This window comes from Hibiscus syriacus, unplaced genomic scaffold (assembly GCF_006381635.1).
Source record: "Hibiscus syriacus cultivar Baekdansim isolate YM2019G1 unplaced genomic scaffold, ASM638163v2 tig00111298_pilon, whole genome shotgun sequence".
Classification (NCBI taxonomy): domain Eukaryota; kingdom Viridiplantae; phylum Streptophyta; class Magnoliopsida; order Malvales; family Malvaceae; genus Hibiscus; species Hibiscus syriacus.
The window spans coordinates 378,720-406,455 of record NW_024063047.1 but is presented as its reverse complement, the minus strand read 5'-3'; the positions used below and the strand labels follow the sequence as shown (position 1 = coordinate 406,455).

General features: G+C 36.7%; 1 protein-coding gene across 1 annotated transcript; it reads left to right on the top strand.

Annotated features, from left to right (window-relative positions):
* LOC120158020 lies at positions 1 to 3,785 on the top strand. Its single transcript, XM_039168959.1, has 5 exons — positions 1 to 500; positions 1,534 to 1,646; positions 1,729 to 2,100; positions 2,269 to 3,034; positions 3,426 to 3,785. Exons 1-5 carry the CDS (start codon positions 245 to 247, stop codon positions 3,485 to 3,487), a joined length of 1,569 nt encoding a protein of 522 aa, XP_039024890.1. The 5' UTR covers positions 1 to 244; the 3' UTR covers positions 3,488 to 3,785.
* Positions 3,786 to 27,736: the final 23,951 nt, after the last annotated feature.

The following is a 27,736-nucleotide window of genomic DNA, read 5'->3' as shown; positions in this document are numbered from 1 at the left end:
AGAGATTTGATTCTATTTTCTTCATCTTCAAACCCTACATTTCTTCTTGTCTTTACCTGTAAAAAAATTTAGAACAAAAAACAAACTTGCACAAAGACAAGCTTTGTCAGTCTCCTACAAATCAATATGTAAACATTCGGTGCTGAGTTTTTTTACAGGTGAAAAACGAGAGCAACAATGGTGAAAGCAAAAGCAAAGGGTAATCAACAAGGGAATGGAGCTTGAGGGAAAATGATGATGAGCTATGGGAAAAACTGAAGAACAACAGAGACTGAGTTCGAATGTGAGCAATGAAGTATCAGTCGAGGAATCGAACGCTTCGATTTCGAGCTTGAGCTTTAGATTCGTTGCTTGTGGATCCAGAAACACTCGCATTGGCCTTCGATGCTTCGTCGTCGTGATGTTTGCTCTTGCTCTCTTTCTTTCTGCTTTATTTTGGTTGACCCCTTTTCTTCATTCTTCAGATCGCTCTGATCTGGATCTCGATTCCAGGTTCAAAGGTACTTTCCCACCTCCCTCTCTCTATTTTCATATAATCAAATATATATATGTGTATGCATGGATCTGGGATTTTGTTTTTGCTTTCTTTAGCTTCATATTTCTGATTGTTTCTGGGAATGTATGAACTGAAGAGAAGATATGTAGAGGAAAAAAGAATCATATCAATTTGATTTTCTTTAGATTTATATATATATATATATATTAAAAAATAATTAAAATTCCATTAGAGGAAACTGGGTTTAAGAGTGTTAATTATCAGTTATATGATTATATCATCAATTAACAAAATAAGATAAATCATTTCGATAATACGTATATATATAGAATTATATATTGTTAGTGGTTCTAATGATAATAAGTTATAAAAAATTGAAGTTATTTAAGTTTATTCTTAAAAAGTTTTGATGACATACGTCGTTATTTAATTTATTGACGGTGTATATGATCGAAAATGATTCCGTATGATTTAGTATTCACATTTCTTTCCCTAAAATTTAGAGGAAATTTGGAGATGGAAATAGAAGAATATTTTCCAGAACTAAGATGGAGTTTACTCCTTCATTTAGTTTCTTAACACGTGTGATTACATGACTCAATATTTTGGATCTCTTTTGGTTATTTACTGCAATTTTTTTAATTTCATAATTCGAGCTAGCTGCTAAATGTATACATTTGTGTTTAGAATCAAATTTAAACAACATAGAATAGATCATTAGTATCGGTTTCTACTTCATGTACGTTGCATATGAATACTTGTGATTGATATTGGTTTTAGTCGTAAATTCCTACTGCCAAGAAATTCCAGTTTCTTTTTAAGGTTTGAGAGTTATAGTCGATGCATCAACTTTGTTACAAGTCCCTGCATTCGAATAATAATTGCAGTAGTTGCTTATATGTTTTTGTGACTGAGGCTGGCCCATGGTATTGACAATTCCATGTTTCCTAAGGGTTGGACCAGTTGAATATATGATCATGAAAGTGATTTAACATGATTTGCTTGAAAAATTTTACTGACTAATATTTATTGTCCAGATCATGATATAGTAGCGAGTTTTAAAGTTGGGAAGCCGGTTTCTTTTCTGGGAGACAATATTGTGCAGCTTGAAAATGACATTTTTGATGAGATAGGCTTTCCCACAAGCAAAGTATATAATTTGATCCTTTTTGTGTTACAACGTATGTAGTTCGTATTATTTTTGCCTAAATCCGATTACTTCTCTGATTCAGGTGGTTATCTTATCTCTCAAACCTTTAAATGTACCAAATGTAACAAAGGTTGTGTTTGGGGTTGATCCTAATGCAAGATACTCAAAGATATCTCCGACAGCTGAAAGCTTGACTCGGTCATCGTTTGAATATTTGGTTACACACCGATCATCTTTGCGCTTGACAAAATCCTTGTTCGGGGATTCATATTTCTTGGACGTGCTAAAATTCCCGGGAGGAATCACTGTAATTCCCCCGCAAAGCGCGTTTCTTCTGCAGAAAGTGCAAATCCGCTTCAACTTTACCTTGAACTTTTCTATCTATCAAATACAGTTAAATTTTGATGATTTGAGGAGCCAGCTAAAGGCTGGACTGCATCTATCCACATATGAGGTTATGCAATCTGTCTCTTTCGATTGCTGTTGCTTTGTTTGTTTTTTCTTTGTTGCATTTTAGTGCTTAGAATTTGTGGAGTAAGATTAAAGCTTGTTATGTACTATTAGAGAGTTCTATTAGCATCTCTTATGCTGAATCTGATTGGTTTTATTTTACGAGTTTCAGAACTTGTATATTATCTTATCAAATTCCAAAGGCTCAACAGCTGCTCCCCCCACTACTGTTCAGTCATCTGTTCTGCTGGCCGTAGGGAATAATCCATCGATTCCGAGATTGAAGCAACTAGCTCAAACCATCACAGGTTCTCATTCTAGAAACCTCGGCCTGAACAACACTGTATTTGGTAGAGTTAAGGAAGTTCGCCTTTCTTCCATTCCAAAACATTCTGTTCATGGAGGTGATGGCAGCTCAAACTCATCGTCCCCTTCTCCTGCTCCTTCGCCTCATCCCCTCCGCAATAACCACCATCATCACCGTCACCACCACCACCACCACCACCACCACGGTGATGATCTAGCTCCTGCAGTTCCACCTGCTACATCAGCCAAGAAAGGTGCTGCCTCTGCACCAGAAGTTTATTCACCTGCCCCCGAAACAATTTCACCCGCATCTCAACTGAGTAACAAGGCAAACCCGCCAGGTTTCCATCATAGGAATAAAAGGAGCAAGGGGAAGACTCGAGAGGAGTCTAATGTAGCCCCCGTTGCCACACCCAAAATTTCTCCTCATCATTCTCCTGTCCCACCAAATGGACACCCATCAGCACCGGCACCCAAACTTAAACTCAGACCCGTTTCCTATTTGACTCCCACATCCAGTCCACTGCCAAATGTAGCGTTTGGTCATGTCAAACCTTCATCAAAGAGTGAACCAAATAAAGAGGTTCCTGACAGGACACCTTCAGTTCCGCCATCAGCATTGGCAACTTTACGTAAGTAAATGATGTTTTCTAAATAGCTAAAGATTATATTTTGACATTTTAGCCTATTCTTGCATGCCAAACCGAAAGTTACGATCATAAATTATCTGATCATTTCTTACATGCAACTGATGTCTGAACATATTTTTCTTATGCGGTAATTTTAGTCATATTTAGAAATATAAGAATCATTACAGTGGTTAGTTTAATTCATGTTTTAGACCATGCCTCATCTCAGTATCTCTAAACGCTTGATTATTGTTATATCGGTCGATGTAATTCATATTCAGATCCGAGCTCTATATATTCTTCTCAGATCAGAAGAGAATTTACTTGGCCATTATCGTGCAGTCACATCGACTCATGCTTGCATGCTAATATGTTACTTTTGCTGCATCTGCAGGTCTTCCAACTATGCAATGGCTGGTTTCTCCCCTATTAGTTATTACCATTTTGTATTTATAACAACAGAGTATCAACCTGTTTTCTAGTTGCAATCGCTTTCAAACTGTATAATTCCGAAACTAGAGTTTCGGGAACGAGAGCAACGCAAAGGGCGTGCCCTCGTGTTCAGTTGGATATATGCTGTTTTTCCGTGCTGGAAATATCCGAGTAACGATCAAGTGGCACCATTTTCAGGTCAAAAGCCACACTGGTGGCAGGGCCTATAGATTATGTGACCACTGCTTTTGTGTATTCTCTTTTGCTGAAATCAGAGGGAAAAACAGATCTATATGCAAATACTTTCCTCTTCTTTTTCTCATCTACTTTCGGTTCAAGTTAATTAGGGATGTTTCTATAGATACTCAATTTTGGCTGGTAAAATATGTAATTACGCGTAATTTAGTATGACCTATTCATTTAAAAATCAAGGGCAAACAAAAAACTGTAGTACCTAAACTTTTAAGGTTCTTGCAATTTGATTACTAAACTTTTAAAAATGTATTGTAGTCATTGAATTTTTAATTTGTTTTTTATTTTGGTCACTGATGTGACACTAATACAAGTTTTAAAAGTTTGGTTATCAAATTGTAAGTTTCTTACAAGTTCAGGGACTATCAGTGTAGTTTACCTCAAAATTAATATAAAAGGTTTCAAAGTCATTATAATTGCCTAATTATATGAATTTTATAAGCGTAGAGTACGGATTTAGTCTAAAAAATTTGTTATTAATTCATGTATATTATATATATACAAATTTAGGACCGTTAGATGAGTGACAGTAAATTGTTGAGATTAACATTAGGAAATAAGAAAATATTCAAAGAAGTCAATCTCAGCCATTTATTTTCACTCATCCAGCGGTGCTAAATATGTGTAAAATTAAAAAAGTTTACATTGTATAAATGGGTCATAATTCACACGTGTATATATATATATTGCATATTTAGTCTTATAATTTTTTGCACTTTTTAAAATTTTAAAATTTCAGTCCTAAACAAATAATACTTGTTGAAATTGAAGTAAAATTTGATTCATGTTCGTTAATTTAATTATTTTTAATCTTTACGAATTGTCCCCCTAATTGATATTTCAGACTTTGAAAAGTACGAATCAAAATTAACCAAATTTGAATGTAGGGGATGAAGCTACAAGTTACGTATAGTATAGGGATTGATAACAAAATATGACCAAGAAAACTTATAAAATCCGATCCCCACACATACGACGATGCAAATCTTGCAACTTTCAGCCATTTCACATGCATTCAGCTACTTCCCATGAATGCAAAGCATCAACGATGATTGAATGATTATTCAACTACTGGGTATCGATGCCTGCTTCCCTAACTAGGGATGCTCAATTGGCCATTTGGTGATGACCCAAATTGCCCCATTTGTCTGTGATACTGAGTCACCAAATGCGGGTGCCCTACGGCTGCACCCACCGCCACTGCCAGCGCCATCTTCTGTTGATGATGGTGGTGGTGCAGTCCAGAACTGCCACCGACACTAGAATTAAAGGTGGATGCAGAAAAAAGATATTATTAGCAACAAATATACTGTAAACCAAATATACCACCAAATGTACTACAAAGACAGAAAACACCAAACTATTTTACTAACACTACCGGTATATAAGATAACGACGTTGTATGCAACTCCAATGAACAATATATTTGCATCCTTTCTCTTCACACTCCAGGGCTCCCCACAGTCACTGCATTTCGGGTATTGATAAATCTTCCTGATAAAAATGAGAGGGTGTGGATGATTTTCGCATGTGTATTTGGTTCCGACCTTAATAAATGGATATTCTCTCATAACACATTCCATATGCATATCATTATCACAAATTTCACCGCGATAAAACCATTTCTGTGAATCTCTTCTTTCCTCACAAATGTCACAGTAGTATCGTAGCGGATAATCATCACATTCTTGAAAAGCAAGTGTCAGAATGCTGATCAAACTTATGCCATATAGTCCGTGGTAATGTATCACATGTCCGATCCAAAGCAAACGTGCAATATTTGCATTTGTATGCTAGTTCAGGAGTTATTTTACCTCAAGCATTACAATTCCCCTCATATTTTTTTATAAAGAGGAAATGTGTCCCATCCGCATCATATGTAAAACTATGAGGCAATGAAGCAAATATGAGACAGAATTTCAAGTGACCACGGCAGGAGAGAGAAACCACTATAATTATACTCACAAAAATCACATTTGAAAATACCATCTGTGTAGAGATCACTGAAATTTGGAACAAACCAAGGTCGGAATCTTCTAGGCAATTCAGCACAGGTTTTGTGAAGAAAGAAATCACAGTGTGAACAATAATAAAATGAGGATAGGAGAGGTAGCACACACCCATTGCAAAGTTTATTACCCTTAATCTTATCTGATAGTATCAAATTATGGCCATGACTAACATGTAGTATCTCTGTAGCTACTATATCATCGACAATTTTGATTTCCTTGATAATACGAATGATGAACTCATAGGTTTATGAAACGAATCATATTCCTCCAATTCGTCCGGATTTTCAACCTCAACCACACCATACAACCTCTTATCCTCAATGGAACACTCGACATGAATAACAAAATCGCAGCCTGGCTAAGAACAGTAATAACTCCCATACTCAATGTTCACTTTTTCGTAACATATTTTACAATCCCAAGTTTTAGAATCATGTTGGTCAATGTAAGGGAAATAGTAGTGGGAAATTGACGACTGTCGTTTTTTATGTCAAATAAATTCTTTCTTCTCGGATAATAAATAAGAAAATTCGTATTATAGAAAAGTAAGGGTTGAATCCACAAGGACTTAGAAAATTCTTAATTTATGTCTGATTAGTTTACACCAGGCGTGAAAGTAGTAAATGGGGGTTTGGTAAAAAGATATTTAAATAATAAAAGTAATTAAATAAATAAAAATAATTTAAGTAAAAATAAGAGAATAAAGATTGTGAATAAATATGGTAAAAATAGCATCAAGCCTTGCTTTGACTCAATTTCCTTTTGATCATCGAATTAGATTTTCTCTTCGGGATTCACGTCGGTTACTTTGTCTACAAGGGCAATTCCCTTTACTCTATCTTGTATACTGAATACCCAAGGCAATCTTTGATTCCATCTTCGAAATTGATCTAATCAACATCAATTGTCGTAGATCAATTACAGTTTAAGTTCGTGGCGACCGACTCGGATTGTTGCTTCAATAACTGTCAATTTCGATCTCAATTCCCTCTTGGCGAAGCCATCTCGCCAAGTGTGTTCCCAGGAAGTCGAATGTGCTTTCTATAAGCCGAATCTGCCTCCCACTCATTTAATCGCAACAACCTCTTGACCAAAGTCAATCTATGATTTTGAAAACTGTTTTGATTTTGAAAAATAAGCGCAAAGATTGAGAAAGATATTATGAAGATATTAAGGGTCTGTTTCAATTCTCCCGTTGGAATTGAGTCATCGCTTCAGCTCTCGGCTTATGAAAAATTTAGCTAAGCATGACAAAAGTCATACTTAGCATATTAAAAACAAAACTTAAAAATAAAAGAAAAATAAAAAAACTTGAAAAGTAAAAAAAGAAAGCTTTAATAAAACCAAAGAGAAAAGAAGATTGTAATTTGAGTGATGAGTTTAGGCTTACCCCAATAGGTATTTATAGCCTCTCAAAGTCTAAGGATAAACAAGAAAATAAAATAAAATAATTCTAAAGATAATAGTTTTTTTTCTAAATTCAAACTTTAAATTAGTCTCCTAATACAACTCTTCTCGTCCATCTTACAGAAGGCGTGCGGAGGAAGTCTTCTAGAAACCGTCGATGACCGGACCTTCTAGAAACTGCCACGTCAGACCGCTTCATGCCCAGAGTCGTGCACATGTCTCCAGCCGTGACCAAATAATAAAAAAATACAGAATGCGCCCGTTTTGTCACTAATTCTGAAAAGTAAGGATCTGCATGAAAACAAGCATAACATGACCAAATCAACAGTAATATTTCCACAAAATCGAAGAAATAACGAGCAAAGATAAACGATTCTGAACACTCATCAATGTCGCAACCGTCTTTCGGTTGTGCCCCAGGATTGAGCTTCGACTTGAAAAATGTGGATTGGAGTCGCCACCGATCATTTATTTAAAAATAAATGGGTTGATTGGATACCCTATTTCTTACCTGATCTGCGTCTTACCAGAAATAAGTCGGGCTCGGGAGTCGGTTACGCTCAAGGAAGGATTAGCACCCTTGAACCGCCCTTTCGGTACTACGTAATTTCCAGTTGTCTTAATTAAGAAAATTGTAATTTTAAATTAAAAGGTAAAATTTGATCATGAATTACTTACCTCTAATTAATTGACGAAAATACCCTTAAAAAGTCATAAGATGTGTTAGAGGGAAAAATGAATAAATGAAAAAAATGAAGAATAAAAATAAGTAAAAAAAAAAAAAAGAATAAAAAATAAATAAATAAATAAATGAATGAATGAAATATTAATATATATATATATATATAAATGAGTAAAATAGAAAAATAATAATCATAACAATAATAATAGTAATATGAAAATATAATATAATATAAAAAAACCCAAATAAATAAATAAATATATAAACCAAATATAAAAGTATACATATAATGATAATTGGCTTATAAATAAACTATTAAAAACATACATATATACGTATAATGATAAAGTAAAAAAAATAAATAAAGATAATTACAATATATATATATATATAGTAATAATACGCTTATAAGTAAAATATTTTAAAAAAGTATATATATATATATATAAATAATAAATATAGTATTAAAAAATAACCAAATGAATATAAATAAATAAAAAATATATGTATATATAATAATAATATATAGTGTAAAAAAATCAATTGAAAATCATTTAAAAAAACATAAGTATATATATATAATGACAATAATGTAAATAATAAATAAATAAAAATATCTATACAATAAATAAAAGGACTAATATAAAGAAAAATAAAGATTAAGACCAAATTTGAAAGACAATTAACGTTGATATTACGCATTAGGGGGATAAAAAATGAACACGCCTCAGGGTAGATCTAGGTTCGAAACTTCGAAACCCCACCCATTTTTGGTCATCGGCGCAACCCACGTTTTGGGTTATTCGAACCAAATCTCAAAAAATAACGTGCACATGCGAGAAATGAATGAATAAAAAAAAGCTACTTTTTATTTCCTTTTCGAATCGTTTACAATAGCTTTGCCTTTGTATTTTCCGTGTTTTCCTCTGTATTTTGTCTGTAAATCGTGTGTTACAATAGTGAGTTACAATGGCTATTTATAGTGCTTGTGGATCCTATCTTTAGGAGTTTAAATCATAGTAGAACTCTATCCTATTTTTAGGAGTTTGAATCATAGCAAAATTCTATCCTATTTTTAGGAGTTTGAATCCTAGTAGGACGAAAAGGTGTGTTGACAGCTGCCCCTCTTTGCCCATAGTCGTGTAACGGGGATAGGGCAAAGATTAAAAGACACACTTTTCGTTCGGTGGAGTTGAAAATTGACTCTGATGTTTCAATAACTCCCTGTCGAATTGAGTTACGGATGACTCCTCCGTCGTGAAGCCGAGTTCATCTTGAAATGATATGAAATTGAAGCCGTAGTTCAGAATTTGAATCAGCACGTGGCTTCTCGTTGCCCTTCGGTCTTCTTCTCGGTTTAAAGACCTTGGATCGGAATCGAACTCAGAAATCTTCATTGACAGATAGCTTTTGCTTGAAAATGGTTGCTTGTCACTAAAGCACAACTAACCCAGGTCCTCTTCTCGACTTGAAAACCTCAACTGCAACTGAAAAGTAGTGCGATTGATGTGTCATCGAGCTGAATGGAATCTAACTCGACAATTTTGATGGCAGATAACCCTTCTAGCCTTGAGTTATGATGTAAATGATGTGCTTGGAGCTAAGCGTAGTCGAACTCGAAGGTCTTTATTGACATATACTCCTTCTTTGAGTTGGATATCCTTCGTCGTGAAGTTGAAATTCAATCTAAAGATGGATGATGCTTGTGTGCACGATTCCCTTCGTCGTGAAGTTGAAACCGTGGGTGGCCCCTTCGTCGTGAAGTTGAGCCTAGAATTGGATATCCTTCGTCGTGAAGTTGAAATCCAAGTAAGTAGCATTGTTCCGAGTCCAATATCCTCCGTCGTGAAGTTGAAATTGGCTCTGGAATTGGGAAGTTGTTTATTGACAACCAGCGGTCCCTTCGTCGTGAAGTTGAACTTGCGTTGTCTTGAGTCCAATATCCTTCGCTGTGAAGTCAAAATTGACTCTGAAATTGGGAAGTTTTTTATTGACAACCAGTAGTCCCTTCGTCGTGAAGTTGAACTTTTGTTGTCTTGAGTCCAATATCCTTCGTTGTGAAGTTGAAATTGACTCTGAAATTGGGAAATTGTTTATTGACAACCAGCGGTCCCTTCATCGTGAAGTTGAACTTGCATTGTCTGGAGTCCAACATCCTTCGTTGTGAAGTTGAAATTGGCTCTGAAATTGAGAAGTTGTTTGTTGACAACCAGCGGTCCCTTCGTCGTGAAGTTGAACTTGCATTGTCTGGAGTCCAAAATCCTTCGCTGTGAAGTTGAAATTGGCTCTGAAATTGGGAAGTTGTTTATTGACAACCAGCGGTCCCTTCGTCGTGAAGTTGAACTTGCGTTGTCTGGAGTCCAATATCCTTCACTGTGAAGTTGAAATTGGCTCTAAAATTGAGAAGTTGTTTATTGACAACCAGCGGTCCCTTCGTCGTGAAGTTGAACTTGCGTTGTCTGGAGTCCAATATCCTTCGTTGTGAAGTTGAAATTGGCTCTGAAATTAGGAAGTTGTTTGTTGACAACCAGCCGTCCCTTCGTTGTGAAGTTGAACTTGTGTTGTCTCGAGTGGCAAGATATCCTCCGTCGTGGAGTTGAAATCATGGATGGCCCATTCGTTGTGAAGTTGAGCCTTGACTTGAATATCCTTCATCGTGAAGTTAAAATCCAAGTATTGTATGTTGCGGGTGGACACAATTCCCTTCGTCGTGAAGTTGAAACCGTGGAGACCCCTTTATTGTAAAGTTTGGCTTCGAGCTAGATATCCTTCGTCGTGAAGTTGAAATCTACTCTCGAGCAAATTGTGTTGTTTCGAGAGAAACTTTCAATCTATCGAGTTGGTCAAAGTGTAGCTTCTTGCTGCTGAGTTAAGCAACCAACATGAATCTTTAAAGGTTCTTTTGAATCGAGTATCCTTCGTCTTAAAGTTGAAACTTGACTCTAAAAGCTGCAAAAAATTATGTATGTGGAAAATGATAAATATGATGCTCTAAAATGTATGCATAAGATGCATGTAACATGAATTGTTATATTTTATCTCCTGAAAAAGGTCTGATAATTTGCATTAGGATGTTGAATCCCCAAATGATGCCCCAATATCCAAAAATGCCCTAATATTTGATGTTGAATCTTCAAAGATGCCCCAAATGTTCCTCATGTCTTGCTTCAACATTGATTCTGAGCATGAGTTTTGTGTCTAAAAGTCACATGTCATTTACCAAGATCCACTCTAGAGAGACTGTCTTGTTTGAAAAAAATGTTTTTCTTTCTATTTTATTTTCAAAGTTATGAAAATATCAATTAAAAGAGTTTTGAAAAATGTTTGATCCAAAGTTTTGAAAATATTGTCACTTTCACGGTTTTATAATTGAGACGAATCATAAACTAGAGTTCTTCGGATATCAAAGAATTAATTATACTGTTAATCCTTCAATGAATTATAGCTATTTGACAAGTGCCAAGATCAAAGCTATTTTTGGGAAGTGGTTAAGTAAGGAAATGATAAAAAAGTCTCAGGTTATTGTGTTTGGTCAAAGGTTTGGCATTTGATGCTCAAAGGTTTGATGGGGTATCTTACATGCTCCTCTACTAGAAGTTTTCTCTGACTCCCAACCTTAGTGGTCACACTTGGATTGTGCGATGTCGTATCAAGGAACTTGTGTGATCGCCTCAATTGCACAATTTTTATATTCGAGCCACCTTTTCAGGTTTTCAACTCGAACCCTCCTTTGGTTTCAAGACGTTATTCATGATTTACGTCTTGAACCCCCTTTTGTTATTTTTCTATACCATGCATTAATTACATTGTTTTTTTGCAAACAAAGATTAATCCTGATGGGCGTGATGAAATCTGAAGATAGTCTCTTCTGTTTAGAAATCCATGTATGATTAGAAGGGACTTTTAAGGCACGCAATGTAGGTCAGGGCTCATGGTTATGAAAAAAAGGATAAATAGGCCCAAACAAGTGTTACAGGGTTTTGAACCAAGGATCAATTCATTTTGATGCCTTCAATCTTGTCTTGCTCAAAATGTCTCTTTCTTTGATGCTCTATGATCTTCGAGTGAAGTGATTCAGTGATTCGGGAATGATTGTGCTTGATCAATCTCATAGTTTGAAGCTTGATGTGCCATTTGTCTTTAGGAATCTTTGCATGTGCTTTTTGTTCTTTTTTCTTTTTGATTTTTGTTCTTTCTTTTTTCTTTTGTTTCTCTTTTTTCTTTGTTTTTTTGCTTCTTTTCTTTTTTGTTCTTGATTAGATCTTCGCACTTGCCATTTGGTCTACCTTTGGATCGATGTCTTCACTCATGTGACCATATTTCTTCCACCTTACCCCCCAGTGTGGATGGTGATCCTTGGTTAGGGTTGAATCAGAAGAAAAAATACTATAGGCTCAAAATGGGACACAATGGATATATATTTTCTCCTGTTGTGAAGGGATAAAGAAAGAAAACCATTTATCATTTCATACATGTAAGTCTTCACAGAAGAGTTATCCCCAGGGGGATAGATTTTCAGGATTAGTTCTATTCACATGAAAACAATGTAGTTAATGCATGATAGAATTATTTCGGATGAATTCTTCTTCTTTTTCCCCAGATGTCTCAATGTTCAAGCTCCCCGCGAGATGCCCCAAGTTGTGTCTTTATAATAATGCTCATGTTCAGATGAACAACTCAATGCCTTGGATTTTAATGATATTAAAATGTCAATTTTGAGTCTAAAAAGACAGTGGTGTGATTTTATTGACTCAAAGAAAGGTATGGGTGTATCGAAAAGATAAAGGCAATGTTCAAGAATTTGGTCTTTTTGGTAATGAACATGAGTTATTTTGGGTAAAGAATCGAGGTATTTTATTTTGGGGTTTGAGACAGGATAAGAAAGGTCTAATCTTGTCATATGTCAAAAATCTGTAATTCTTGAAGAATTAAAAGAATCCTTAATTCATTTAATATTCGAAGAACTAAAGATTAAAATTTGTTCAATTGCTCCACTTTAGAAAGTAGCATAAATTCAATCCTTTAAAAGATTAAGCAAACATGAAAGATCAAAGACGTGTTCAAACAAAACAATCCTCTAAGTGCAAATGGTATATGCCATGCCCCCTTCTTCGGCAAGCACCTTACAGTTTTCAGAGGAATGTTTGGGGCTTCTTATGTGGTAACAGCTAACAACTTCAATATCGTAGCCCTTAGAATATGAGGATTCTTTTCTTAGATCATCCTGACAGGCTTTGTCCTACCATCAGCTGATCAAGCTCTTTAATGTTACAATCTTGCTTCCATGTGGTTAAATCCTCTTCATCGAGTCCTTCATGACTTAATTTCATGTTTTTGAAAATGCTTAAAAATGTAGATGAATATGCAAAAAGGCAAAAATGCAAGAATGCATGAAATGTTCGAGGCATTGATCCAGAAAAGTGTCCATTATTATAAATAATCTTTACTTAGACAAAAATGTTTTATCTTGTAAGAGACATAAAAACGATCAAAGGTAAATTTGGACTAAATCTTCTAGACCCGAACAGCTTCTAGTAGGTTGACAAGTCTTCTGTCTTCATCTATCACTGGTTGTATGCCTTGTTGGACCATTCCAGCTTCCCTTGCCAGGCCGTGTAGATGACGAGCTACCTTCTGTACTTGATCCAGGAAGTCTCGGATGACTGTATCTCTGGCCTTCACCCTTTGTTGTGCTTACTCCCAACGGAAACGCCACTGTAAACATCCGTCGAAGGGCACTATCTGAAGCTTGCTTGCTTGCTTCTTGAACCCATCTACAATAGCTTCTAACTCAGCTATTGTTTTGCCATCTCTCTCATGTTGTTTCTCCAGATCAGCCATCCGTATTCTCAAGCATTGGTTTTAATGTTGACTGCCTGCTAAGCGCCTCTGGGCAGTCTTCATCTGTTCCTTCCAAGCTCTCTCTCATTCCAGTATTTAGAAGCCACTTTCAACTTGGAGTTATCATTGACTTTATCTTGATACCCCTTTCTCAAGTCTTCGAGCTCTAAACGGACTCTTTTTTGTTCTCTTTCTAGTTTGTCTGCTCGATCTTTCTGAGAGTCGGCATCTAGATTCCACTAATAGCGCTCAGCCTCAAGTTCCTTTATCCTCTTTCCCAACTCATTGTTCATAGTTTCAAATTCTGTTTTGGCTATCTCAAGTCCAAAAGGGACATGCCTAAGATGCTCCTCCATGGTCCGTGTTTCCTCACAGTTTGGCACCGGGGTGTTGTCTTTTTTCGCAATTTTTGCCACTCTAAATAGTCTGGGGTAAGCTTGTCTTTTGCAGCCACAATATCCATCCGTAACACTTTCTTCCATGAATCGACAATCTCTTTGATCCTCTTCTTATAACTGTCACCGTGATACTCAAACTCTGATTTAGCTAGTCCGCATATTGCTGGAACAAACTGACGTGCCCCATAATGTCTAAGTGCTAACAATGGAGCATACCCAACTGCACCCCAAAGTCCAAGTAAGGTCATAGTGTCGGAGTCCCCACATCGAAAAAGAACGTCACTAAGGAACAACCAGGGGGCTCTCCAGGTAATATCCTGATCTTGGAGATGAGTGAATACTTTCATCCACTTCTCTTTTGAAGCGTCTTCGTGCCATTTCATGGTGATGAACTTTCTCAAAGGTGAATACGTAGTGCTAAATCGGCGGTAGGCAACCCCATTATTCTTCCAGAAGTGGCTGTGAATCCAGACTTAAAGGAGCTGAACACATTCAATGAATCTACCTCCGCCAGCTCTTCGGCAATGGTTGAGAGATCGAAAGGTCTCGGCTAAGATGGTTGGTGCTGGGTTGACCCGTTTCGGAAGTTGCTCAAACAGTTCCACCACGGCTACGTCAATACATCCCAAAATCTTTAGAAAGATGATCAAGCTATACATACCTAGTGAAAAAAAGGTTTATAATCTTCCATTCATCAGGGTGGTCATTCATTAGTTTCCTTATGTGGATCCACTCAATTCCCTGTCCGTTACCTTTGTTTCGGAGTCGGTCAGTCACCCACTTTTCATCAACTCCTGTAATCTTAGCAGTCTGTTCTTGAAAGACTGACTCTTGATGTGTTTGATGTAGGCTCGCTCCAGTTTAATGCTTTCACAGTGCAATAGTGTAGTATACTCCTCGATGGTAGGTACCATTCCCTCCTGGTTAAAAGTGAAGTAACTGTATCCCGGGTTCCATAATCGAACCAAGGCTCTGATTAAGGGCTTATCGGTCTTAACATGAAGAAAAAGTGCAATGTCACCATATCGCTGACTGAACTTCTGTTTCCAATCATTCTTTAACTGCCCCAGATGTCCCGAAGCTCTTGCATGTCGTTCTGCTTTAGGCTAATAGAGGCGTAGCTAACCAGTTCTGACACATAGCTTCCTTGAAGACTGTCTCCATTTTCCTTCTGAGTCTTCTCGGACCATAATCGTACCTCGGGGTTTTTAATCTCTTGTATTACAACACCTTTATCCATTAATTTAGATTATTTTGTGTAACAAACACATTTTTAGGGATCAATGGCCTCTTGTTATGATGCAAATGATGAAAACAAAATAAAAGAGGACAAAATAAAAAAAATTAGTGAGGTAAATCAAAATAATAAAATGAAAAATCCTACCCCACATGATATCTACCCGAACATGCTTAGTATTCCTACTTTTTAGGAGTTTGAATCCTAGTAGGACGAAAAGGTGTGTTGACAATCAAATTCCCCCTCACTTATCCCATGCTTGTCCTCAAGTATGATATAATCAAATTTGTCAAAAACACAATTTATCGTTCTTTGTCAAGTTTCACATTCAAGGAAAGTAAAGTAGAGACCACAAGAAATATCCAAGTCAATACATCAATCAATTGAATATCACCAGTTGGAACAAGTCAAGTGCAATTGTAATATCCATTCATTCATTAATCTTAATGCTTATAACTCAAAACCTTACTGGGATTCACTAAAACCACTCAATATGTTTGGGGTAAAGAAATGCCTAACGTCAGAATTGACACGATATTATCATAGGCCTGCAAGTAAATCAAATCTCCACTACTAATAAGAACAAAATGCATAAATCAAATGGTCTTTTATTGGTTGTAACAGGGCTTAGGTAAATGTGGGGAAAAGGCTAAATATATGGCTAAATATTCAAGGCAAGGAACTAACAACTAACAAGTTCATCTCCATCAAAACATTAAGCACAACAAGAATAAAAGACAAATTGTCAAACAACAAAATGCATTTGATTTTTTTCTTTTTTTCACACTTTTGTTGTTTTGTTTTCCATTTTTTCATGTCTTTTTTTTCTCTCTCTTTTCGAACAACATCTTTTTTTATTTTTTCCTTTTTTTTTGAATTACTACAGGTTCTTCTCTTTTTTTTCATGGAGCATACATCGGATAATTGTTCACTTGCCCTGAAAAGGGTAGAAAAGAGGGATAAAATAAAAAGGCCCGGGTTTATAAATGTGGTGAAAACAAAAAAAGGAGAATAAACTCAAAAGTGGTTAACTAGGGGAAAATGTATGTGTAGGTTATTTAGTGGGGAAACGAAATGGTTAATCCTAAGGTGCCCAAATCATTTTTAAGCATCATGTTCATGTGTAATCTCAAAAGTATTTAACAAGAAGGTTCTAGAATATCAATGCCAAATTTGACACACTCAATCCAACAAAATCAGAGCGAAAATGATATGCTCGTAAAGGCTCAAATCTCACCAAATTGTTTTGATGCATTGAGCTAATCACATTTCAACCAACAAAGTCATGGAATATCACAAAAGATACCAACTTGATTACAATTCATGCTATCCATTATCAAGAACATACTAACCTAAATAATCATGTGTTCCCAAACAAGCATAGCATCCAAAAAATATTCAACATGACAAAGAAATTCAATGAAATTTCCACAAATTTAACTAACACATACTAAAATCGAAACATAAAGATAAGCAAAAGGGAAATTCAATCTACACTCTACTCCCTCTCACTTAAAGTTTTTGCCTCAAAACGTAAAATTAAAGTGCAGTAGAAGGAATAGAGTACTCCCCGGATTTAATGTTGACCACGACCTCGGTCGCGGTGGGAGGTGCTGGGACGTAGATAGGAGAGAATTTCAATGATGTTCGTCTTTATAGAGTGAAGGCGATTGTGTATGTCATCCATATAAGATTGCATATCCGGGCGGGGTGTTGCAGGTGGCAGCACCGACGTATTACGGCTAATGAAGACTCGCTCGCTGCGAGGAGTAAGGACACCCGGTGGAACGAAGTATGGTGCGCTCGGGGTTCTAGCAAGTAGGCCCATCGAATCCAAGCATCTCTCATCCAAAGTATCTGTAGAAAAAGCATAAGTAAATCATGTAATGTCAAAATTAGAGATTAGAGAAGCTAAATGAGTAATGTAAGGGCCAATGATAAGTGGGAAATTGGATCGAATAATGATCTCAAAGGCCCGAGCAAACCAAAATCCCAAGTTCACATGCTCGCCGACGGACATGCACCATAAAAAAAATAGCTTAACTCAGCTTAAGGAGGAGGATGAGTTGTTGCGGCCGGAATAATTGTAAGCGAGGAAGCGATGGATGAAGCGCGAGGCCGGGTCGTGGATAAGATGGGCTCGATTTGAGCGAGCGTTGAATGTGTGGCCGACTAATCCGGTAAACGCCTCATAGGCCATGTCGGCATCGAAAGTGTGCGGAATCTCAAGTAAAATAGTTAAATACACATGATTCGTGACATCCGTCACGACTATAGTAAGATTAAGTTCAGACATTGAAAAATAACTTCCACATAGTTAGAATGTAATGACATCAGGTGAATTAACATTTAGAAGATGTTGAGGCAAAAAATTAAAAGTGGCATAGAATTCAAACACAAGTTCATAAAATGTTCCACAGTTAATCATCGGATATAAATTCCAACTAATGGCAGTGAAATATGTGTGAACAGACTCACGTAAATGTAATGTTTGTAAAGTTCGAGTCGGGATGTACTTAGCTACACGGAAAGGATGATGTCTTACCGACTCAAAACGTACCAATTCGTCATTGGAAAATTGCAAATACCTGTGCATCGTCTCTTCGAGAGGGATATCATATGACTGACCCCTTCGGTTACGCTCCAGATTTTTGTGGACGGGCGGTGGGCTGTCAGGAGCATCACCCGGGCTAGGTGAATGAATCGACAAAGAATCATGCCCGGGTTGCTACCGAGAGCTCAACGTTGCTGGCGATGGATCCGGGGGTAGAAAATCGATGGTAAAGTCCTCTGTAAAACCATAGATAGGATGATCCATTAGCAATGTTTGAATCGAAACAAGACTAGAGTTTACCTCGGGAGCGTTATCCGATGTCACCGAATACATCGAATATGATGGGAATATCGTTGGTCATGAACGGGACGATGTTATTGCTTCGGTCGGCATTGAGTGAAACGACGGAGATAGAGAGCATCGTGGTGACGGACGACGAGATGTGCTCGGCCCGGGGTAAAAGAAGCGATCGGTGCAAACATCGAATGGTACGATGATGTTGAAGTTTGGCCACGACCTTGCATCGGTTGAATCGGGGGTGGCAGTGGAATGGAGTTGGAGTCACTTGAAAACTCGACAAACGCTGACGCATTGGAGCGGCGACGTCCTCCTAGGCGATGGGTGGAGGAGCGTTGGTATTTTTAGGTCGGTTTCGCGTACGCATCATAACAGATTAGGGAGGAACGAGTGGCGTGAAGACGATAAAACGAGAAGAGTTCTTTGTTGAAGCTGTTGGCGGTGAGAAGGATGAGGGGCGACGATTCGTGCTTTGGGGAAGAGCGATTGGGTATGGAGAGATGAAGAGAGAAGTTTGGTTTAATTGGTTTAGTTTGGTAGTGCTGTGCGTGGGAGGGGTGGGGTGGGGTGTTTGAATTTGTGTCAAAGTGGGTGTTATTTTTTTTAGAATAATGGGTGTTGAAAATTGAAAAAAAGAGTGGTTTGATGGGGATAAGATAGAGTCCACGACATAGTAAAAAGGGAAAGGGAAGAAGGTATTGAGAGATGGGGATGCATATGAATCAAAAAAAGGGGGGAAATATTTTTGGGCTTGGCTAACGTACGCCGAGCCTCCCTTGGGTTTTGTTAACGTGCACCATTAATGAAACGGTGCGCACAGCTGGGCCTCTCCTTTTTTTCTGCTTTGTTCGACTGTTCATTTCTCAAAATTGGTACTGTTCTATTCATAATTTTGCAATTCTTCTTCGTTTAAGTTTGAATAAAAATATTCAGTTCCTGCAAAATAAAAATAAAAATTAAATTAAACTTGTTTGATTGAAAAAAAATAAAACAAAAACAAAAATATAACGGAATTTAAAACAATGGGTTGCCTCCCATGAAGCGCTTTTGTTTAATGTCCTTAGCTCGACGACCTGATTCAGACTACAGGTTCTTCTAAGTCGAGATCTTCAATTAAGCAAGCTTGGCTATTCGTATAATACGGTTTAATCATGTGTCCACTGACTTTAAATCGAGTACTCGAATCATCTTCAAGTTTGACTGCGCCGTGAGAAAATATTTCAGTTATCGTATAAGGTCCGCTCCACTTTGATCGTAGTTTATCTGCAAAAAAGTTTTAATTTTGAATTAAAAAGAATAACTTTTTATCCGATAGAAAAAGATTTAAAAACAATTTTTCGATCTATAATTCTTTTGTTTTGTCCTTATATATTTTGACGTTGTCGTAAGCATCTCTCCGAATTTCCTCAAGTTCCTGTATATGTAACTTCCGTGTTTTGCCAACCGGTTCTTACTCCATATTGCATCTTTTTAGGGCCCAATATGCCTTGTGTTCCAGCTCGACATGTAAATGGCATGGCTTGCTGAACACAAGGCGATATGGCGACATACCGATAGGTCCTTTATATGCAGTTCGATAAGCCCACAAAGCGTCAATTAACTTCAAGCTCCAATCCTTGCGATTTGGCTTGACTATTTTCTCAAGAATCGTCTTTACTTCACGGTCTGAAATTTTTGTTTGTCTGCTCGTTTGCGGATGATAAGTCGTGGTAATCCTGTGATTCACTCCATGCTTTTTCATAAGTACATCAATTACTCGATTGATGAAGTATGTGCCGCGATCACTTATTATCGCTCTTGGTGTACCAAACATGGAAAAAATACAATTCTTTAGAAATTAAACAGTAGTTTTAGCATCGTTGTTTTGAGTGGCCTTAGCTTCTACCCACTTCGAAACATAATCAACCGCAAGAATTATATAATAATTGCCAAAAGAAGAAACAAAATGACCCATATAGTCAAGTCCCCAAACATCAAATATTTCGCATATATATATAGGATTAAGGGGCATTTCATTCTTCAACTCAAATTACCTACACGTTGATAATTATCACAAGACTTGCAAAATAAGTAAGCATCACGGAAAATATGAGGCCAAAAGAATCCGCATTCCAAAATTTTATGAGCAGTTCGCTTCGGTCCAAAGTATACACCACACGAATAAGAATGACAAAAATTTAAAATTGAGCTGACCTCGCTTTCAGGAACACATCATTGAATTACCTGGTATGAACAATGCTTCCAAAGATACAGATCATCCCAAATGAAGAAACGAGATTCTCTCTTAATGTGGTTTATTTCGGCTCTCGTCAAATCACATGGTAATTTACCCGTAGCTAAGTAATTAACTATATCTGCGAACCAAAGTATTGACTTCTACGACATCATCAAGCTTTCCTCCGGGAATTCTTCACGAATGGGAGGATTAACTATAGTGATTGGAAGTCGACTTAAGTGATCAGCTACTAAGTTCTCACATCCTTTTTATCCTTGATTTCCAAATTAAACTATTGGATGAGTAAGATCCAACGGATTAGTCGTGGTTTTGCTTCTTTTTTGCTGAGCAAGTACTTCAAGGCTGCATGATCAGATAAAACAACAACTTTAGTACCAAGAAGATATAATCTATATTTATCTAATGCAAAAATAATAGCGAATAATTCTTTTTTTTTTGTTGAATAATTCCATTGTGCGGAATCTAAGGTACGAGACGTATAAGAAATAACGTGAGGCTCTTTCCTGATCTTTTGTCTGAGCATAGCTCCAACAATTCCATCCAAAGCATCACACATAACTTTGAAGGGAAAATCCCAATTTGACGGTTGGACTATGGGTGCCGAAACCAACTTTTCCTTTAATAAGTCGAATGATTCTTGGCATTGTTGGTCGAAATTGAAGGCTTTATCCTTCTGTAATAGCTCGTACAATGGTTACGCCACCTTAGAGAAATCCTTAATGAATCTACGGTAAAAACCTGCATGACCAAGGAAAGAACGAATTTCCCTCACCGTATTGGGGTAAGGAAGTGAACGTATTATATCAATTTTTGCCTTGTCTACTGTAATTTTTTTAGATGAAACAATATGGCCTATAATTAAACCCTTATCAACCATAAAGTGACACTTTTCATAATTCAAAACAAGGTTAAATTCTAGGCACCGACGCAACACATTTTTCAAGTTTAATAGACACTCACTGAATGAATTACCGTAAACAGTGAAGTCGTCCATGAAGACTTCATTACATTTCTCAATAAAATCAGAAAAAATACTAATTATACACCTTTGGAATGTGGCAGGTGCATTGCAAAGTCTGAAAGGCATACGTCGATAAGCGAATGTGCCGAAGGGGCATGTGAATATCATTTTTTCTTGATCTTCATGTGCTACTGAATCTGGAAGAAACCTGAAAATTCATCAAGACAACAATAGTGAGATTTACCAGCTAATCATTCTATCATCTGATCTATCAATGGATGAGGAAAATGGTCTTTTCGAGTTAAAGAATTTAACTTCCTGTAAACAATACATACTCTCCACCCATTATGAACTCGTGTTGGTACAAGTTCTCCTTCAGAATTTTAGATCACAGTAAATCATGTTTTTTAGGAACTACATGTATCGCACTTACCCATTTGCTATCCGAAATTGGATATATAATATCTGCATCTAGGATTTTTTGTATCTCATTTTTACCACTTCTATTATTGGTGGATTTAGCCGACGTTGACGTTCACGTGTTGGTTTTGCGTCTTCTTCAGTTTTAATTTTATACATACAAGTAGATGGACTCAACTTTTTTATGTCAGCGATGGTCCATCCTATAGCCTCCTTGTACTGGCACAAAACCGTTATTAAGTCTTTTTCTCCTCCTCGTATAATATTTTTGATATGATTACTGGTAGAGTGTTATTTGATCCGAGAAAGGTTATTTCAAGTGATCCGGCAATGGTTTTAGCTCAACTTCGAGTGCCTGCAAAACAGAATGTAAGACTTTAGGCATAGAAGAAATCAAATTCAATTCGGTATGATCAGAATTCACGTTTTCATCATGATCCTCTAGCTCCCTGCATATATCAAAGGAAAAATTAGTCCTTAAAAATTCATCAGCCAAAGGATCAATAAATCGACAAAATTTATACTTTCCACTTTATCAGGATATCTCATTGCCTTATATACGTCAAATTTAACGATCTCACCATCAAATTCCATAGTTAAAATTCTACTTCTCACATCAATTTTCGTGTGTATAGTTCTTAGGAAATGGCACCCCAGCAGGATATCAGAGGACGTGCTTATGCGATCATTCTCCATGTCGATTATATAAAAATTGGCAGGAAATATCAAGTCGTTTACCTCTACCAATACATTCTCTAAAAGTCCTTTGGATAGACCACTGACCTGTCAGCAAGCTGTATCGAGATCTTTGTATCCTTCAAAGGATCGTTAGTAACAATTTTATAAATAGGTAGAGGCATTACATTAATTGATGCACCAAGATCGCACATGGCTCGTTTTATCTCTACCTTACCAATTTTATAGGGTATTGCGAACATACCTTGGTCTTTTAGTTTAGGTGGTAACTTCCATTGGAAAACTATTGAGACGTGCTCTCCTAAGTTCACTTTCTCGACCCTGGTAAGCTTCTTTTTAGTCGTACAGAGATCCTTCAAAAACTGGGCATACCTTGGAACCTTCCGGATAACCTCAAAGAGAGATATATTAACTTTCACCTTCCGAAGTATGTCTAATATTTCATTTTCCTCTGATTTTTTATCCTTTTTAACTAACCTTGTAACATCCTCCATATCGGGTTAGTGATCAAATTATGAAATTTTAAAAGTTAGTGACCAAATTAGATAAATTAAATAGTTGAAAGATTTAATGTGAATGTTTCATGTAGGATGAATAAGTAAAGAAGAAAAATTGAAGGGGTAAATAAGTCTTTTAACAAGAAAATTAAATAAATCTTAGTTTGAGGATATTTATTCCCACGTGGAAGCTAATGAGAAAGACCAAAAAGTTTCCAGATTTCTCTTCTTCTTCTTTCTTCTTGAAGACAAAGTTAAAGGTGAGTTTTCTTGTTAATCAAACTCTTGATGAATTTAAGGTTTCTTATTGATCATTAGATGATAACTAAGCTTAAGGAAAGCTTAGGTTATCTTAAAATAAAAAGATGATGGAGTTAGGATGGATTAAAGAAAGGAAGTAGAAAAGTGAAATCTTGGAATAGAGTTCATAATCAGAATTAGAAGTGGGATTTTACTTGTCATCAAGCTAATTAAAGGATATGAAGTGTTAGAATTCGATTTAGAACATGTTGGAAATTGAGTGAAATTCTTAAATTTTATATGGAGAATTGGATTTCTAAGTTTTAAAAGTATCGAATGGATAAAAATTAGTTTAAGTAAGTGTATGCAAGTTAGGGATATAAAAGGAGGTGAAATATAAAGTGTAGAGAAGATTATAAAAAGATTTTCGTTCTTAAAATGACATTTTTGGGCTATGTGCATCGATGCACATTCAATGTGCACTGATGCATCAAGGATAAATACCAGAAATTGTTCAAGTTGTATCAATGCACTCTTTTAAAATAAAGACATCGAATGCCATTAATGCATCGATGCATAAGGAGTGCATCGATACACCCCCTTAAATATAAACATCGAATAAGATTTATGCATCGATGCATGGTGTGGTGTATCGATGCATACCTTCATTAAAAGATGAAAATGGCTTTTCTTTTATCCCAAGAAATATAGTTTAGAATATATTAATTAGTATACTGATTAGCATCAATGAATTACTCTGTAGATACCGATCCTAAACAAGTTCCAGAACAATTGTCTCGTAAGGTCGATCGAGGAAAAAACAAGGAAATATAGGTGAGTGCATATGCATGGCATGAATATTATATGGCACATGATAACTCTAGATTCAATATTTTGATACATGATCGTATTTCATATTATGATACATGACATGAGTTCATATTATATGCATTAAGTGACATGAATATGCAGGAAATGTTATATAAGCTATGTGATAAAGTGATGGAACATGATATGTTTATGTGATAAAGATATGAAAATTTTATGTCTATACAATATAAATTATGGGAATGGTGAAAGCCCATGCTATGTAGATGAGAACTATAGGTATAGTTGGCATGCCAAGAGTAGAGGGTCTACGCGGTCCTTCAGGATTATATGTATTCTTTGGAACATATGTGAGGTCTTTTAACACACATACTTGATCATTGGCATATGTATATGATTCTTAAGGAATTATCTACGTGGTCTTTAGGGATAATCTTATATGGCACTACGGTGCAATTCTACATGGCACTTCGGTGCAATTCTACGTGGCACTTCGGTGCATTTATACGAGTTGTGGTGACAGCATAGTGCACAACCTCACAGTACTCACACACCTTAGGTTCTCAGTATCGTATCATGGGCCAATAATCTTATTAATATGAATTCATGAATGTCAATATATTATGCTGACAGGTAAAGAACATGGTGATATAAACTGCAAGGTTTAGCATTTGATTTCATCTCATTCCATTTAATTATGGCATTTCCATTACATTTCTTTGTTATCATTATTATATTGCCTCACTAAGTCGATGACTTAGTGTGTGAGTGTTTCACACGTAGGATTCAAGAAAGTAGATGAGACAGGTTAAGCAGCTGGACAACATTACTCCTGCAACTACCAGATCAGAAGCAACTTAATAGTATGTCATTTTGTTATGTAAATCAGTGTTGGCATATAATAGAATGTTAAGTTGTGTATGCTCTGAGTATTTTGATAAACTTGTATTAACATATGTATATTATTGTATTTTAATAATATAAGTTCAAATGTTTATCGGTTTTTTTAGAGTATTGTTTTGTTTAGTCAATGTGACATCCTGACTCGTATCCGGGTTGGGTATGGGTTGAGGGTGTTATATTTAATGGTGTCATAGCTATGGTTTAGCCGATTCTAGGCATAAACTAGAGTCTATAGAGTCTTTAAATGGAATACATGCCAACAAATAGTAAGAACTTTTGATCTGGTATAGTATGAGTATATTGTTTTGCTAATAGAACAATGTGTTTATTCTTATTAGATGTCCAGACATAATAGCTCCCGAAGTGAAGCGGGAGAAGATAGGCCTACTGAAAGCAGTAATTCACCTGCCCTGGTCAGGCAAGGTGAAGAACAGGCATCTCAAGGAGTGCCTGTGCAAGATCAGGATAAGTTCTTCAGAATGTTAGACGCTATTTTGACGCGTCTTCAACCTCCTGCTCCACCAACTCAAAGAATGAATGTAGCAAAAGAGTTGAGAGGTTTAGGAGCTCGCGAATTTAAGGAAGAAGCCGAGAAAGGGCCGGTTGCGGTGGATCTTTGGCTAAATGACTTGAAAATCATATTGGATGGTCTCCACTGCTCTGAAGTGGAGAAGTTAGATGGAGCTGTCTATTTACTGAGGGGTCAGGTGAGAATATGGTGGACGAACATCACCATGAGGATGTCAAATGACCAATTGACTTGGTCTTTGTTCTTAGATGAATTTAAAAACAAGTACATTGGATATTAATTTATTCGGCAGATGAAGCAGGAGTTTATGAACTTGAAGCAGATGAACCGCTCTATATATGAGTATGAATGGGAGTTCAACAAGCTAAGTAGGTTTGCATCTGAGCTTGTGCCTACTGAAAAAGAGGCATGTGAATGGTTTGTGGAGGGCTTACGCCTTAGATTGAAAGAGATATTGATAGTATTAAATTTGTCCTCATTTCAAGAGGTAATCAATCGTGCCAAAGCTCTTGAAAGAGCTTAGAATGAGAGATTCGGGGATTTTAGAGTTTAGACATCAAAGAGGACGGGTGCTTCTTCTAGCTCAGCACCACCAAAAAGAGGAAGAGACTCAGGATTTCGTTCACAAGCTAGATCATAATCAGTTGCATCATCTGTTAGGGGAGCAAGTCAAGCAAGACCTATACAGACACATTCAGTGGGATCTGGTGCTGGGAGATCTAATCAGGGTCAAGCAAGATCCTGTCAACACTATAGGAAAAGCCATTTTGGGGCTTGTCGGATGGCTGTTGGGACTTGTTTCCGATGCGGAGATGTTGAACATTTTATTCGGGATTGTCCATTGATGGTTGGTGAGCCTGCACCATCTAAAAGAGTTGGTTCTGCCTCACAGAGAGGACGAGGAAGAGGTAGAGGAAGGAACCAGTCTGAATCCTCTGCTCAACCTGAAGTTCGGTCAACCGCACGGGTGTACAATCTAAAGACAAGTGAAGACCGTGATGACCCTGATATTATAGCAGGTACTTTTCAGCTGTATGACAAATTAGTATTGGTACCGATTGATCCGGGTTCTAATTATTCTTACATTACAAGTAAGTTAGTAAATGAATTAAGGATTCCTTTAGAAGCTACAAGTAATGAGATTATAGTAACTAATCCTTTAGGCCATAGTGCTTGGGTAAACAAAGTCTGTAAGGAGTGTCCCATAAAGATTCAGGGAATTGAATTCCCTGCTAATCTGATGGAATTACCCTTTGACGAGTTTGAAGTGATTCTGGGAATGGATTGGTTGTTTCGTTACTATGGGGATGTTAATTGTAGATCGGAAAAGGTAACTCTGAAAAGTCCAGGAGGAACAGAAATAAGTGTGATCAATGAAAGATTTAATTCTTTAGCAAATGTAATATCAGTAATGTCTGCTAAGAAGCTATTGCTACAAGGATGTCAGGGTTTTTTTTGCAAATGTGATAGATACCAGAGCTAAAGAGAAAGGATTGAATGAGATTTTAATAGTTTAGGAATTCCCTAATATTTTTCCTGTTGAGTTGCCAGGATTACCTCCAGATAGAGAGGTAGAATTTCAAATTGAAGTAATGCGGGAACAACTCCGATTGCAATGGTACCTTATCGGATGGCTCCGAAAGAATTGCAAGAGTTATTAGAAAAGAGATTTATTCGACCAAGTGTGTCACCTTGGGGAGATCCAGTGTTATTTGTTAAGAAGAGGGATGGATCAATGCGTCTCTGCATTATTATCGACAGCTTAATAAGGTGACCATCAAGAATAAGTATCCTTCCGTGCATTGCTGACTTGTTTGATCAGCTAAAAGGAGTTTCGGTATTTTCGAAGATCGATCTACGTTCGGGTTATCACCAATTGAAGATTCAGGAGAAAGATATTCCGAAGACGACTTTCATAACGAGATATGGTCATTATGAATTCATTGTAATGCCCTTCGGAGTAACGAAACACCTACTACTTTTATGGATCTCATGAACATGATTTTTCAGCCCTATTTGGACCAGTTTGTTGTTGTCTTTATTGATGACATACTGGTGTACTCGAAATTCATTGAAGAGCACAGCGCACATCTGAGGATTGTTTTACAAATTCTCAAGGATAAGAAGCTTTATGCCAAATTTCCAAATGTGAATTTTGGTTAAATGAAGTAATTTTCTTGGGGCATATGATCTCTGCAGATGGGATTCGAGTGGACCCTCAAAAGGTTAAAGCTATAATGGACTAGGAAGTTCCCAAAAATGTATCCGAAGTTCGGAGTTTCC

Excerpts from the sequence above, each read along its gene's own strand:
- LOC120158020 (XM_039168959.1), top strand. The coding sequence starts at position 245 with ATGGGAAAAACTGAAGAACAACAGAGACTGAGTTCGAATGTGAGCAAT. Across the intron at positions 501-1,533 it reads TCTCGATTCCAGGTTCAAAG|ATCATGATATAGTAGCGAGT; the intron begins GTACTTTCCCAC and ends TTTATTGTCCAG. Across the intron at positions 3,035-3,425 it reads ATCAGCATTGGCAACTTTAC|GTCTTCCAACTATGCAATGG; the intron begins GTAAGTAAATGA and ends CTGCATCTGCAG.